The sequence below is a fragment of the Peromyscus eremicus genome, chromosome 16_21 (genome assembly GCF_949786415.1).
Source record: "Peromyscus eremicus chromosome 16_21, PerEre_H2_v1, whole genome shotgun sequence".
Classification (NCBI taxonomy): Eukaryota; Metazoa; Chordata; class Mammalia; order Rodentia; family Cricetidae; genus Peromyscus; species Peromyscus eremicus.
The window spans coordinates 7575861-7588086 of record NC_081432.1 but is presented as its reverse complement, the minus strand read 5'-3'; the positions used below and the strand labels follow the sequence as shown (position 1 = coordinate 7588086).

At 51.2% G+C, this 12226-nt stretch overlaps 1 protein-coding gene across 1 annotated transcript; it reads left to right on the top strand.

Annotated features, from left to right (window-relative positions):
* On the top strand, positions 1-2587 carry Tff3 (trefoil factor 3). Its single transcript, XM_059243884.1, has 3 exons — positions 1-82; positions 1943-2089; positions 2496-2587. Exons 1-3 carry the CDS (start codon positions 1-3, stop codon positions 2585-2587), a joined length of 321 nt encoding a protein of 106 aa, XP_059099867.1.
* The last annotated feature ends 9639 nt before the right edge of the window (positions 2588-12226 follow it).

The window sequence follows — 12226 nt, the reverse complement described above, 5'->3', positions numbered from 1 at the left end:
ATGGAGACCAGAGCCCTCTGGCTAATGCTGCTGGTCCTGCTTGCGGGGTCCTCTGGGGTAGCTTCGGAGTATGTTGGCCTGTGTAAGTACCTATCTGCTACCCTTGGAACTAGGCTGGAACCTCTCAGCAGGGGGAGGGACACAGAAGACCTGCTTACCTTCTACATCAATTTAATTTACCAGGCACATGCTTTCTTACAGAAATCCTACAGAGTGTCTCTTTGTGTCCCATTTCACAGTCAAGTTAATGGAGGCTCAGAGAAATTGAACATACTTCTCTCCTCTTCAGAGTCTGCAGCGGGGTTGGAGCCAAAGCTGGGGTGGGAGGGCTGGCAGGTGCTCATCCTTTCTCATTTCCTTCTTTGCTGGAGATTTCTGAACAGTGGTGGTCTTTACACACCCTCCCGGCAAGTTACCAGAACAAAAAAAAAAAAAAAAAAAGAAAAAGAAAAAGAAAAAACAGTTGAGAAGGCAGTGGAAGCTCCAGATGATTTACAGAAACCACTGAATCACAGTGCTGGGTGAGAGGTGGCCAAGCTCGGAGACAGGTCACACCTGACCAGGGTGAAGACAGTAGGTCTCCTGGGGAGCTGTGAAACTCTGCATGTCAGCTATGTAAGAGCATCTCAGAGCTGGAGCCAGGTTGAAGTTTCAAAAGGTCCCGTAGGTCCCTGGGTCAGGGTCTGGAGTAGCCGAGGAAGGCGTGATGGACCCGCTGCAGTGGGGGAGATGAGGAAGGTTGCTGGGTTTCCACGTTGTTCGTGAGGGAAATCAGTTAGCCTATGAAAGGAGGCAGGTTTTCGGGGCACGTAAGCAAAAGCGTATGGTCTTGAAGCAGGAATGCAGGAGATGGAGGAAGCTCACAGCGCAGACAGGACGAGCTAGCCACCCTGTGGTGGAGAGCTACAGCAGAGACATTGGAATAGTTCACATGGTGATCTTCCCCATGGGACACTTTCCGCTGGGGAGGGGACAGTTCTTTTTTTTCCTTTTTTTTTTTTTCATTTTTCTTTAAGAAATTTTCTACTCACTCTACATATCACCCACAGATCCCACCTCCTCCCTCCTCCCACCCATCCCCTGCCCTCCCTCCCAAGCACCCCCACATCTCCACATCCCCCAAATCAAGGTCTCCCATGGGGAGTCAGCAGAGCCCTGCACACTGAGCCTAGGCAGGTCCAAGGAGGGGATAGTTCTTATAGAGCAAACAAAGAAGGGACCCTTGTTTTAAGGTTCAGGGGCCCCTGGATTCCTGGGATCCTGTCAGCTGGAGGGCATTTAGCCCTGTTTATGATTTCCTGACCAGGTGTGATGAATAAGCCAAAAGAGGGACCCTAGGCAAAAGGCCCAGTTCTTTGGGTTAGCATTCAGTGGTGCAGGCAGACCACAGCTATCCTTCCAAATCCACGAGTGCACAGCAAGATCAAGGGCCAGCCTGGGCTACATGAGATTCTGTCTCAAAAAAGAAAAAAAAAACCCACAAGATTTATCCTGAGTCAAACATGAGTAGCTACAGCCAGGAAACTGTCCCATCCACCATGCAAGGCATTCCCTGAGTACACTCATGGGGATGTCAGGGATACAGCAGAGTGGGGAGGGGGGGGATCATGGGATGTTATCTGATGGCATTCTTAGCTTTGGAGTTGGTGGCAGCTAGGGGTCTGTTAAGGCAACACATCCCAGAGGTTTCACCTGCTAGTCGAAGGATGCTAGGCACAGCGATGGTTGGAACCAGCGACAGCCCGGGATGATTTTAGCTCAGTATTCCCATTTTCCACTGTCAGTTCATTTGATAATGAACTGCTTTTCTTTAGACATCCCCCACAGGGCAAGACTGTGGCTATCTTTGAATTCAGGAGGAAGGGTGGAGGGGGTTCCACAGGAAGCAAGAAAGTAGCCCCACACATGCCGTCTGGCAGCTGACTGGATTCTGTTTGGACAGCTCCAAGCCAGTGTATGGTCCCGGCAAAAGTCAGGGTGGACTGCGGTTACCCCAAAGTCACACAAGAGCAGTGCAACAACCGTGGCTGCTGCTTCGACTCCAGCATCCCGAATGTGCCCTGGTGCTTCAAGCCTCTGCAGGAGACAGGTAAGCTCAGCTGGTGGTACCCAGGGCGGCCCTGTCCTCCCACGTGGCTGGGCCTTAGCGGGAACCAGCATTGACACTGTGCCTTGGTGGAAGCCTCACATGGGAGACCTCATATCAGGGGCTTTGTGCCCGGGGCAGCCAGTGGCCAGTGGCTGGCCCTTTCTATAAAATATAAACATGTGTTCTGAGGGCCAGGGAGATGACTCAGTCAGTAGAATGCTTCCCACACAAGCATGAGGTCATGAGTTTGATTCACAAAACCATGTTAAAAAGCCTGGTGCGGTGGTCCGTGCTTGGACCCTCATCACTGGGGAGGGAGAGGCATACAGATCCCTGGGCCTTGCTGGCCAGCTAGCCTAGCCTAACTGGAGAGTTTCAGACCAGTGAGAGACCCCCATCACAATAGGCAAGGTACGACTAGTGATAAAGGTGCTTGCTGCCCAGACTGATGACGTGGATTCAATTCCTGAAACCCACATAGCGGTGGAGGAGAATTGACGATCCACCAAGTCACCTTCTGACGTCCACCTGTGCACTGGCATGCCTCCCCTGCACATATGCACACACACAGAGTAAATAAATGTAGATATACACATACATGAACACACACACACACACACACACACACACACACATGCTCGGTGGAAACTGGTGTGAAACATGGACACCATGGAGCTGTGGAAGTGGGCTGATTCTGAGCCTGTTTTTAGCAAGCTAGTCATCTCTAGTCCCTAGATGACATGCTCACAGCAGACCAGTAGCCAGGTGACTGTGCTTGTGCCCTGGCTCCTCCCCACTCTTGTTCCTGCCTCTCTTATCCCCTCCCTGGGTGGAGCTGGTTGCAGGGCAAGTACCCTGAGAATCCCTGGGTAGGGCCGTGTGCAAACAGCAGATGGCCAGGCACACGGGTGGCTTGACAATCCTGTTTTACCCAGGCCGCAACCTACCACATCTTAGGGGGGCCATCTACTGTGAGCCATCTGTCACATCCAAATGCTGGCTCACCTTCTAAGAGGCTGTATCTCTACAAGGCATTGTCCTGGGCTGGCACTTAAAGGAGCCAGATGTGCTCTTTGGCCTGGGTAACAGATGGCTGAGCCCCAGCTGAATGGAAGTGTGCCATGTACAGGCTCCTTCTCCCTCCGCAGAGCCCAGGAGGACTGAGTATAGTCAGGAGCAGTGGCAGGAGCTAGCCACTGCCCCATGATTGGCAGGTCACTTGCCTCTGGCTCCCTTCTAGGTATCATTTCACATGCCCTCTGCCAGGACCACCGGGGGTCCAGTTATCTGGTTTGGCGGTGCCAGGGAGGATGCACAGTGTCTCTTGCGGGCTTTGGGGGGAACACGTTTCCCCTGTGACCAGAGAAGAAGGCAGCCAGGTGCTGGCCTGGCCAGGCAGCCCTGGGTGGGGATGACTGGACTCACCTTGACCCTTTCCTTCCTTCCTTCCCAGAATGCACATTTTGAAGCCACCCAGGCTCTGGAAAGGGGGCTCTGCACCCTGGACACTTGTTGGCGGTGGTGGCCGAGGGCAACACTCATCCCTGCTCTGCTCTCTCTGCTGCTGGCCAATCTAGGAGCCTGGAGTCCTGAAGAATAAAGACCCCAACTCAGCACAAGGCTGCTCTGATTGCTGAGACCTCTGCTCTTGCGTTTATTTCTGCGTGCCACTCTTGGGGTGAGGGTGGGGGGGTGAAGGGTCACACTTCACTGAGGAGAGGGTGTCCCAGGCCCATGGGGAACTGACCCTGAGTTGTCATAACACACTAAGAGCAAGAGCCTCAAGCCAGGAGCCCTCTGTTGTTGTGATGAAACACTCTGACCCAAATCAACTCAGGGGCAGAAGGGTTTATCTGGCTTATACTTCCAGGTCACAGTCCCATCCCTGAGGGAAGTCACAGCAGGAAATTGAATCAGAAACCATAAAGGATGCCTCCTGCTGGCACAGTCTTGGAATCATGCTTAGTTGACTTGCTTATAAAGCCCAGTCCTTCCCCATCGCAAGGCGCCCCCCCCCACCTCCCCACCCCCCCACCCCCGTGCCCAGGGATGGTGCCGTCCACAGTTGTCTGGACCCCTTTATATCAACTAACAAGTAAGACAATCCCCGCCCCACCCCAAGACAGGCCAATCTGATCTGGGCAGGGCCTCAAGTGAGACGGCTTTCTCAGGTGACTCTAGGCTGTGTCAAATTGAGTTAGAGCTAACTAGGACAGTAGGCAGGTGGAGCCTTCTACAGCACATTTCCTCTGTAAGATGAGAAAAAGGACAAGGAGAAGATAGAGGAGGAGGAGGAGGAGGAGGAGGAGGAGGAGGAGGAGGAGGAGGAGGAGGAGGAAGAAGAAGAAGAAGAAGAAGAAGAAGAAGAAGAAGAAGAAGAAGAAGAAGAAGAAGAAGAAGAAACACCTCTTCTGCAAGATTTACAAATCTTTATGCCTTCCTTGGAAAGAAAGCAAACTAAGAAAGCCATCATATATTCTGGCCTGGTTTGTATTTATCTACAGTCAAATTTAACATTGGCCACACTGTAGGTGGCATTTTTTTTCTAATAGACAGCAGTGGTCTCACATCCCTGCCCAGTGTCCACAGCCTCTAGGCTGTTGGTCCCCCTCTCTTCATTTCCTGGTGAGGCTTTTCTCTGCACTCACTATGGGAAAGTTTGAAGGTGGAATCCCCTGGATGTGCTGCAAGGCTGATCCTTAGCCCTACTCCCACAGGGGACCCTCTTGAGGCCATACCATTCATGTTGCTGTATGCCCCAATTACAGACAACATTGCTTCTCACTAAGCTGAGGTTCCGTGGTTTCTTGGAAAAGACCTTCGTCCCCTGAAACACCACTGCACTGGGAATGATGATTCAAGGTGATTTGGGGCCAGTCACATTGAAAAAATATCAGACTGTTACAGTGACTGTGACACCCATGATGCACAGGGGAAAACGTTGGGAACCCACTCCTTATAAGACCATCAGAGTAAACTCTGGAGACATGTTTGAGCCTGTATGGTAGGCAAAGCTCCTGCCTCCTTGGCTCCTACCTGCTTTTATAAATAAAGGTTTATTGGAAGCAGGGCCAGGATTACAGTGTCAAAGTAGGGCACTGTTATCCAAGTGCAGAATTTTGACATTTTGTTCATTGCATATTTCTACATTACTTTTGATTTTTAAAATCCTGATATCTATCTTGATGGCTGATTTTCCTGTGCATTTCCATGCAAAGTGAACACTTTACACCGCACTTGACCCTGGTCCCCACCCTGCTTAGTGACCTTGGACTTGGGGCCCTCACCATTAGAGCTCTGGGCACATCAGAAGTGAGATGTCACTGCCCTAAGCTCACATACAACAGGATACAACAGGAAGTCTTCCCACAGGCACTGTGTCCCAAAACCCCGACACAGAGGGAGGTTGTCAGGGTGTCTTTGTTTAGAACCCAAAGGGGCCCCTCTAGCTGTCCACCTGCAAAGCTCAGGAAGGACACTTTTAGGTTCACATCACCCTTAACTACTAAGCCATGTCTCCAGCCTGAATTTCAGTTTTAAATGGGATCTCGAGATATTTTCTTGACCACTGAGCTCTGTGGTGTCCCCTGCACACTGTCATGTGAGGTAAGTGCCTGGCTTCCTTCACGCACATCCCTGCTCTGCTTGGTGAAGGGAGGGACCCACGGGAACTGGTCAGTAAACCCAAGCATAGGGCCAAGCTTCTCGAGTGTCCCATTGCAGAGACGTCACCTCAGTGTCAAGAAACCCGATTAAAGAGGTCCCGGAGAATAAGAGAACATGGTCACAGAGGCCCGCCCCCATGAGGGAGTCAGCAGTCCCTGGACCTGCTGTGGCGAATGGAGAGACAGAGGGGGAAGCCCCAGGCCAGGGTCAACAGCGCAGGGCCTTCCAGGCTGGCAGGATGGGCCAGGTTCTGTCTCCTTTCCACAACTGGTTGACTTTGGAGGTTAAGCACCCCAAGCCTTTAGAAAACCTCTCCAATTTGTAAAGTCTGTGTTTGCATTATACAAATAAAATGCAAAGACAGCGGCTGTTTGTAACGATCTACGGGATCTGAACTTCACGGTTCCAGCTTGGCTGTATTAACCAACCTGTCATTGTTCATCCACACTGGCCACCCTCCTATCCGAAGCTTATAGAAGAAACCCGCATCTTGTCACTCTCTGGTCCTTAGTCAAGCCAGGAGGTCGCTGTCACTCTGAGGGGAGCACCCCTTCTCTGTGGGACAGGTGCAGTGGACTTGCTTTGCTCTCCTGGGGGTGCAGCAGGCTTGGTCCCCACCTCCCTTTTCTTGCACCACCCACCCGTCTACCTCTGCCTGGCCCTCTCTGACCATGGGAACTCAGGATGCTACCCTCCTTCCTCAGGGTCTCGGGGAGGGGGTAGAGTGGTGTGGGCTCAGCTGAAGGCAATCTGGCAACATTCCAGGAACCGTGGCGTTCACACTAGAATTTCTGGGAGTGTCTTCCAGGCCTAAATGAAGCCCGCTGTGAGCCCACCAGTTACTGAATCAGAACCGTGAATAAAACTCACATGGCTTCACACTGTCCTCTGCTGGCAGCCTGGAGTGGCTGCTGCTTCTCACCTCTTGGCCTCTTTCTAGCTTCCTAAAATTCCTAAAATCCCCTGCCTCCTGACAGAGTCCAACCCGGGGCCAGACATTTCCTTGGGTGGCTTTGCACTGTGCGGTGTCCTAGGCTTGTTTATATCCTCTGACACTGTCACTTGAGCCAGCGGGGTGCTGAGACCTTCCTGGCTGTAGTTGGCAAGCCCAGGGTCACCCTACAGCATGCCTGTGATCTCCTGTGGGAGCCGTGGGACACACGTTGGCCAAAGATAGGTATCTCCCATCCAAGCCCATTTTTGGGCTGTTACCTATCTAGGGCTTGGGGTGGATTGGGGCTCAGAGACATAGTCTCACTGTATTGCCCTGTGGGTGTTTGGAAACTTGGGGTGAATTTCTGAGTGTCATGGGAACATGGGGACAAGGCTGGCTTTAAGTCAATACAAGGTCAGAGATGGCAGGAGTCTGCAATGTGCCAAGTGTCCTCCCATAGGCTGCTGCCTCTGTCTGTGACGATCCAGGATCCTGTCTGCTCATGGTGGCTGCAAACCTGTTGTCATGATTTGAAGCCATGATTTGAACTTGCTCTGTGCTGCATCCTGACATAGGTTATGTCCTAATTTGCTCCTCCGTTGCTGTGACAAACACCATGACCAAAAACAACCTGGGGAGGAAAAGGTTGATTTGGTTTAGATGTTATAGTCCATCACTGAAAGAACTCAAGGCAAGAACCTAGACACAAGAACTGAAGCAGAGGCCATGGAGAGATGCTGTTAACTGGCCTGCTCCGCATGGCTTGCTCAGCCTGCTTTCTTATATAACCCATGACCACTTGCCTAGGGGTGGCACCACCCACAGTGGGCTGGGCCCTCCCATATCAATCAGTAATCAATAAAATACCCCACTGATTTGCCCACAGGCCAATCTGAGGGAAGCATTTTCTCAACTGAGGTTTCTGTTCTGGTGGAAGATCCACCTCAACTCCCCTCCCCCCATCTCTTTCCCCAAACCCGCCCCCTCAAAGCCCACCAAACACAGCTTCTCCCCCAGAGATGCTCAAGACCACTCCTATAGGGTATTTAAACTGCATCCCAGAAAACAGACACGTGGTGTTTCAGTCTCTCGTCCCTGTCTCCTCTCTGGAGAATCACCTGGGAACGCTTTACCCATTAAACTGGGGCTTTTTCTGATTTGGTCTGATTTGGCTTGCTGTGTCGGCAGAGAGGCTTATAGGGATGCAAAAACCTTTCAGTTTCCTCTTCCCAGACAATTCAACCTCATGTCAAGTTGACAATAAATAAATAAATAAATAAATAAGGAGGAGCCAAGGCAGGTTGTTTTGTTTTCTGGCTTATTGTTTCCTGCATTTACCTCGCATGGAGCTACAGGCAAGGTGTCCATTCCAGTGTAGTGATGCCCACACGACACAGTTGCCTGCTCAGCCTGCCAGGGCTCCTGCTTTCAATGATTTTGTGCAGGGGCTCTGGCACCCAGGTCCCTCATTACATCCTCTAGGGTGTGGACATGCCAGTACATAGTCATTAGATAGCTTACCCTTCACTTCTCGTACTTCATAGGAATGTATGTAGTTTTCAAAAGTTTGTGTGCAGACCTGATTATGGAATGTGATGTGGAGGGGAAGGAGTACTGTGTGTGTGTGTGTGTGTGTGTGTGTGTGTGTGTGTGTGTGTGTGTTAGCTGGGGTTCTCTAGAGGAACAGAATGCATGTATATTATAAAAGGGGATTCAGTAAATTGGCTTATACCATGGAGGTACTTGGGAGTCAGGGACAGAAGGGTCACTACAAATTCAAAGCCAACCTGGTCTAGACAATGAGTTATAGGCTGGGCAGGGCTACATAGTGAGACCCTGCTTCAAGCAAGCAAAACAAACAAACAAACAAAAAACAACAACAACAAAAAACCCCAAAAAACTCAACCCCCCAAAATGAACGGTGTGATTATCAACCACCCCACGCCCCGCCCCGCCCCAACACACACACACACACACACACACACACACACACACACACACACACACACAATCAGTTTCCCACTCAGGCAGAATCTGAATTTCTGCTCTGAGATTTGAGTGTGCGCTGCCAGAGGTCCTGCCCATTGCTTCTGAGGTGGCTCGTCCCCTTCCAGGCTGCCCGTGTTCTATTTCTAGCCTTCCCTCTGGGCACAGCGATTACTAGCTGCTTTTCTCTGCAGCTGTCCTTGCCCGAATTGGCCTGGTCACAGCAGCCTTTCCAACTTGTGGCCCCACCTCCCTAACCCTGCCCCTAACCCTAATCTGCTCCGCTTGTCATCCAGATCTGCTCCACACACTGTGAGTGTGCGGCCCCAGTGACCACTAGAGGGCACACTTGGGCACTCACATGCATTTGTCATTGTCCTTTCAAAGCAGGATGCATCTCACCCAGCAAAGGATGTGGCACTCAGGTCCCCTAGGAGGGGAGACTGTGCTGGTGACACCCCAGAACAGTTTGCCGGGAGCTTTCAGAGATGCTGTGTGTGCTTTGGGGAGGAAGGTTTGGACCTTCCTAATGGTCCTCAACATTCCTAATGCTGTGACCCTTTAATAAAGTTCCTCATGTGGTGGTGACCCCCAACCATAAAATTATTTTCATTGCTACTTTATAACCGTAGTTTTGGTACTTTGATGAATCATATGTAAATATCTGTGTTTTCCAATGGCCTTAAGCGATGACCCACAGGTTGAGAACCACAGTTTTTGACCAGCACTGCTGCATTGAGAGAGATCTCATTGAAGGAGCTGTGGGTTCATGCCAAGGTTTACTGTTCTGTCTTTGGTGTTGTGTTGGATAGTTTTATGTCAACTTGACATAAACTAAAGTCATTTGAGAGGAGGGAGCCTCAATTAAGAAAATGCCTCCATAAGATTGGGCTGTAGGCAAGCCTGTAGGGTATTTTCTTAATTAGTGAGAGGGGAAGGGCCAGCTCACTGTGGGTGATGCCATCCCTGGGCTGGTGGTCCTGGGTGCTGTAAGAAAGCAGGCTGAGCAAGCCATGAGGAGCAAGCCAGTAAGCAGCACCCCTCCATGGCCTCTGCGTCAGCTCCTGCCTCCAGGATCCTGCCCTGTTTGAGTTCCTGTCCTGACTTCCTTCAGTGATGAACAGTGATGTGGAAGTGTAAGCCAGATGAACCATTTCTTCCTAAGTTGCTTTGTTCATGGTGTTTCATCACAGCAACAGAAACCCTAAGACAGGAGTGGACTTATGCCCTTTGCAAGATCTCAGGGTAGAAAGGCTGTTCCAGAATGAGTCTTGGTGACATTACTCCTGAGCCATATCTGTGGACCTGAAAGGCACAGTGGTGGGAGTGTCTTGGTAGCATCTTAGGCACAACTCTGAGTTGTACCTGTGCCTCCCTGACACCTGAAGCCTTACAGAGCAGGGTACAGGCTTGTGTAGCTCTGCATTTGTATCCAACACGGGGACCTTTCTGCTTGCTCTCCTGGCTCTCTGCTTTGCAGTGATCATCTAAGCTAGAGGGACCTGGGGCTGCACCCAATGATGACCAGGAGGGAGGAGACATGTGGCTAGACTATTGTCTCCCTTTGATGCCAGGAGATAGTCCTGAGGATACAAAGGCATCAGGGTCCAGGGCCTAGCCTATGTCCCTTGGAATCAATCATGCAAACTGCACATAGAATTGGCTTCCTCGCTGGCCTCTAGCACCCTGCAAAGGCTGCAAATATCTGCTAGAGGAAGGGTCTGTGTTGGCATAGAGACAATGGGAAGTGGAGCTCAAGACCAACTCTCTTCTCTCCAGGATGCAAGCAGGAAGGGGCAGGGCACTGAATGGTCACTGGGAAGCTTAAGACTCACACTTCGGGAGTGTGGCATCTCCTCATGGAATCTCGGGTACCTACACCCAACCGGTCCAGTCGCGATTATCCATGGCCAACCACGATCAGAAAATATTGAAGCTACTTTTGGAGGGAGACCATATTTGCCCCACTTTAATTACAGCATATTGTCAAGACCACTCTAATTATGGCTAATGCGGTTAATCACTTGCTGTCTTTAATTGAGAAATAACCTTGTCATGGGTATATCAGAGTGCATCTGGGGGCATCTGCAGCAGCCCTGAGATGCAGGCATCCCCTAAGGTTCTGAGTGTATTCCCTCAGAGGGTTTATTTCAGAACTACCATAGAAGGCTCAACCCTGTAGTGTGAGGTGACCTCAGGAGAACAGGTGGCCTGGTGAAGCAAAAGGATGCAGGGAGAAATGAACAGAAGCACAGAACCAGGAGGGCATGCCTATGCCCGGGCCACACTCAACAATGAATAGGACCGCACACCCTCACCAGGCCACACTCACCATGCTCACTTGGCACCCTTCCTCCCATGTTGTAGGACACCGCAGGAGCCACTGGCCTATACCTTTCTGACCTACCTATCAGGGTCTCTGTTCTGTGTCCTAGAGGTGGGCGCAAGGTGTAGGTGGAGATGTTGGCCCTAGGCCGCAGCTGCTCTTTAAAGATGAATTCCAGCAGATCACCTGGCTAAGAACTGAGGGAGCCCAGATCTCAAGCAGCCCACCCTCAGCCACGTGAGGCCTGCCTGGCTGGCTAGTAGCTGCTTCCCAGAACCTGAGCCTAAGCCTGAAACCTCTCTCTTGCAGAAGCAGAGCCCTGAGCAGGGCACTCCCTGATGTAGCTGCCCCAATCCTGGGACATGAGGAGAAATGGGCAGGGCTGTCTTGGCTATGCCTGTGGGGTTGCGGTGGTGGCGGCCTTCATGTTCCAGTGCCTCACCTGGTGCTGCTGGAGACCATGGCCACATGATCAGAGCAGAGGACATGGGTCAGGCATCGAGGGGAACACAACCTAAAGAGAGATGCCTAGAAAGTGCTGGAGAGAGCAGGCCGACTCTACAGTGAGTGGGTCCCACCATGCAGCCAATCAGAACTCCTACCAGGCGGACACAGACATCTTCAGACAGTGCACCCATGGATTTGACTCAGGGAAACACAAACCACTAGGAGCATTTGACACCGAATGCATGTAAAAATTTTATATAAAATATTTTATTAGCAGTCTTTATTTCTTCCAAGTATCTAACTTTATATCGACACAATCCGCTCCTCAAGCTCCCCTGCTGGGTTCTGCTGGCCTTTCCATCACACTCTCATTTAGCTGGTGTTTGTCAACAGCCTCGATGGGTTTTCCATTGGCCTTCCGTCTCCTGTGCCACAGGCATGGATGAATTTTCTCTTTCCTCCTTGGAGTAAAGGTAATGGGGAAAGGCTCAGAGGCTGGTGTGCTACCGACACGAAGGGAAAAAAAATCACAGAATAATACTCTCTGTCACGTGTGGGAGCAGGCCTGCGCGTGTGCACATACGAGCATGCCCATGAGTGTATGTGCAAATTCATGTGTAGACACCCGAGCACAAGTGAGTAGACACCAGTGTCTCTGACCTGAGGGGAGAGTCTAGCACCTACGGTGTGCAGTGCTCATGGGCTCACCTCCTCTCTGGAAGAATCCCTGGAGAGTTCAACTCTCTCTTGACAAAGGGTAGACGAGGAAGCGAGGAAG

Excerpts from the sequence above, each read along its gene's own strand:
- Tff3 (XM_059243884.1), top strand. The coding sequence starts at position 1 with ATGGAGACCAGAGCCCTCTGGCTAATGCTGCTGGTCCTGCTTGCGGGG. Across the intron at positions 83-1,942 it reads TTCGGAGTATGTTGGCCTGT|CTCCAAGCCAGTGTATGGTC; the intron begins GTAAGTACCTAT and ends CTGTTTGGACAG. Across the intron at positions 2,090-2,495 it reads CAAGCCTCTGCAGGAGACAG|GCAAGGTACGACTAGTGATA; the intron begins GTAAGCTCAGCT and ends CCATCACAATAG.